The 2,941-nt window shown below is 42.6% G+C and overlaps 1 protein-coding gene across 1 annotated transcript; it reads left to right on the top strand.

Moving 5' to 3' along the window:
• The first annotated feature begins 427 nt into the window (after positions 1–427).
• On the top strand, positions 428–2,489 carry LOC129698717 (homeobox protein Hox-A1-like). Its single transcript, XM_055637918.1, has 2 exons — positions 428–1,024; positions 1,337–2,489. Exons 1-2 carry the CDS (start codon positions 442–444, stop codon positions 1,699–1,701), a joined length of 948 nt encoding a protein of 315 aa, XP_055493893.1. The 5' UTR covers positions 428–441; the 3' UTR covers positions 1,702–2,489.
• Positions 2,490–2,941: the final 452 nt, after the last annotated feature.

The following is a 2,941-nucleotide window of genomic DNA, read 5'->3' as shown; positions in this document are numbered from 1 at the left end:
TAAAACAAGTGCTAGCAGCAAAGGAAGGGAGCGCCTTACGCCGTGTGCGCCACCATCGCCTTCTCCTTGCTGTGCATCGATAACACGCGTCCCCGACCCCAGGTAACAGTGAGCGCTTACCTCTCTGAGCATCGAGCGCTGCATGGGCTTTGCACTGCGGACATCTCTGCTCGCTGTGCTGATGATGTGATCCTAATGGAAGATGTGCGCAATGAAGGGTCCACTCCTCTCGGAGATAAGCGGGGACCTCCGACCGCCATGGAATAGCGATGCTAGTGGTTGCTGTGATTGGGCGGGTGTGGTAACGTGACTCCCCTGCTCTATATTAGGAATATTTACTTCCTCTACGTCGGAAGTGAAAGATCTGTTATGTTGTTCGGGAATAGACAGTAATCAAGCCGCGCCAAGCATCGCATTGCCCTCCAGCCCGTCATTGGAAGAATGAACTCTTATTTAGAATATATCCCGGGTGCAGATATTCTGTCGTTTTCTCCAAAGTTCTACGGCAGCGATTCCTCATGTGTCCCGTTGAAGCAGTGCTCCGGAGAAGGTCGGTATGGAGCAATTGGACGGGAAGGTAATTCATCTCTCAGCCATCGTCACCTCAATCATCTCCATCAAGCCGTGCCTGCTAGTCTCGAACTTAACTACCACCACAACTCCTCTCCAACTGCCGATGTTAACATCTTTGCTCAAAGTCACCAGGGCTGTGACTTTCCCTACGCTGATCACCAAGAGCTGGATGACACTGGTGGACTTTTCTCATACACCACCTCTGTTTACTCAGGAGGCACCTCTTTGCCGTTCAATGCGAGCCGGCATGAGTACAGTGTATTTGGTGATCAGGAGGAGGAACAATATCAAACCTATGGCAAAGAGTTCCCAAACTTTTACTCCGGGCAATACCAGAGTCTATCCCCTTCTCAGGACCTTTACCAAAGTCCGGAGTCTCCCACAACCGTAAGAATCCCCACAGCGAACACCTTCGAGTGGATGAAAGTGAAGAGAAATCCTCCCAAAACAGGTCAGTTTAACCTTTAGGTGAGAATGCTTAACCTCTTCATCTGACGCATCTGCGCTCTCGTGGGTGCCGTCTGTAGCGTGCGTTCAAAGCAATAATACAGTGCTAACCATTTCTAGACACCGAGATAATGTAATTGGTGAAAGGTGAGGTTCTTGGTGTTCGTTTTCATTTCCCACGTTCATATTAACGGCATTAATGTTGTTAGAACACTAGAATAGTGACATGAAAAAGTGCCAATGTTGAAATGTGCTTACTTAACCCGTTTCTGTTTCCCACGAAACACTGCTTAACTCGTCTCTATGTGTTTTGTAGTCAAACCAACTGACCAGGGAGTCGTCAGCCCCCTCAACAATGTACGCACAAATTTCACCACCAAACAACTGACAGAATTGGAGAAAGAATTCCACTTCAATAAATACTTAACGCGGGCCAGACGTGTGGAAATAGCGAACGCTCTGCAGCTTAGTGAAACTCAGGTGAAAATATGGTTCCAGAACAGAAGAATGAAACAAAAGAAGAGAGAAAGAGAAGGCCTCCTCGGCAGTCTAGTCTGCTTGGGCGGTAGTCAGGACTCACCGCTCATAGAAACTTCTGAAAAATCGGACACTTGCTCACCATTGCCATCCCCACCAACAAAGAGCATGTCAGAAACTCCCAACCTCGCTGAATTGAAATAATTGTAGCAAAAAAAAAAGTAAGACTTGGTTTTGAAGCCACGTAATTTACACAAAGTATCTGCCTCAATGTATTGGAATCACTTAGCACATGACAACGTTTTTCACATTTATTGTATAGCTGCCAGAAGGGGAAGCGTTTGTATATATTGGTTTGAAATGATTTTAAATGCTCTAGTTATTCAATTGGGCACCATGAGGTTTGCTCAGTATTTTCACTTTGATCTGCAATGTACATCAACGTGTACTATTACAAGTTAGGAGCAATTGTGAAATCATATGTATAATTCTACTTGTGGTAGTAGAACGTTCTTTACTCGTTTACACAAGCAGCAGGTCAGCTGTTGTAAGTGAAGTCTGACCGTGTGAGGCTGCTACAGATTTACTGGTGTACTCTATATACTTACTTGCTGAGATTGTTACTTTTGTGAAGTAAATTGTTTACATGTATGTTTTTTTATTGATTTATGTGTGATGACAATGAGAATGTAACCTAGCATGTTGGACACAGCTCCTCAATCAATGGAATTTGCACAATTTATGCCTCAGGTTAAAAGGTGTGGTTGCTGCTATGTAACACTATGCCTTCTCGAGTGAATATACTGCATAGCCACTCTACCTCGGTTATACCACTGTAAATTAAAAAAAAGTTGAAGATCAGGTTGTATTCTGCTTCACTATGTGCAACGACTGTGATTTTTAATCTGTGATAAGTAATCATTTGTCAGCTTTAGTAACTATTATTATACAAAACAATAATCAGAACTAAGAGCATTAAAAACAACATGAGCTTGGAAAACAATGTGCTTGAAATAAAATATTCCAAATTGTAAACTAACTGGTCCAATCATCTCAATTAATTCTCTCCATGTATTGTACTCCTTTGGGGCAAATGGACAGAGAAGGTGTTTTCTTTGATCTGAATGTACTTCAAGGAAGAAAACCTCCAGCGGTTCAATGCATAACTCAACTGTTTAACGCACTGCCAACTAGAATAATAAAGAGGTCTGCAACTTGTAGGTGATATATGGATGGCCTCCATAAATTGGAATTACTGCCATTTTACATTTTATTGTCATTGATACCCTAATGTTTGTGCAGTCAAAATATTTGATGGATATAGAGCATTCTCTTTCTGTACCAAGGGAGGAAAAGGAAGCAAGCTTCCGCATTATTAACAAAATATAATGAGGATAGGACATCTTTGCTCAGCAAATGTCTACACAATGATCAATATATTAAA

The sequence above is a fragment of the Leucoraja erinacea genome, chromosome 7 (assembly GCF_028641065.1).
Source record: "Leucoraja erinacea ecotype New England chromosome 7, Leri_hhj_1, whole genome shotgun sequence".
NCBI lineage: Eukaryota > Metazoa > Chordata > Chondrichthyes > Rajiformes > Rajidae > Leucoraja > Leucoraja erinaceus.
Note: the sequence above shows the minus strand (reverse complement) of the source record. Positions and strands in the feature narration are given on the sequence as shown.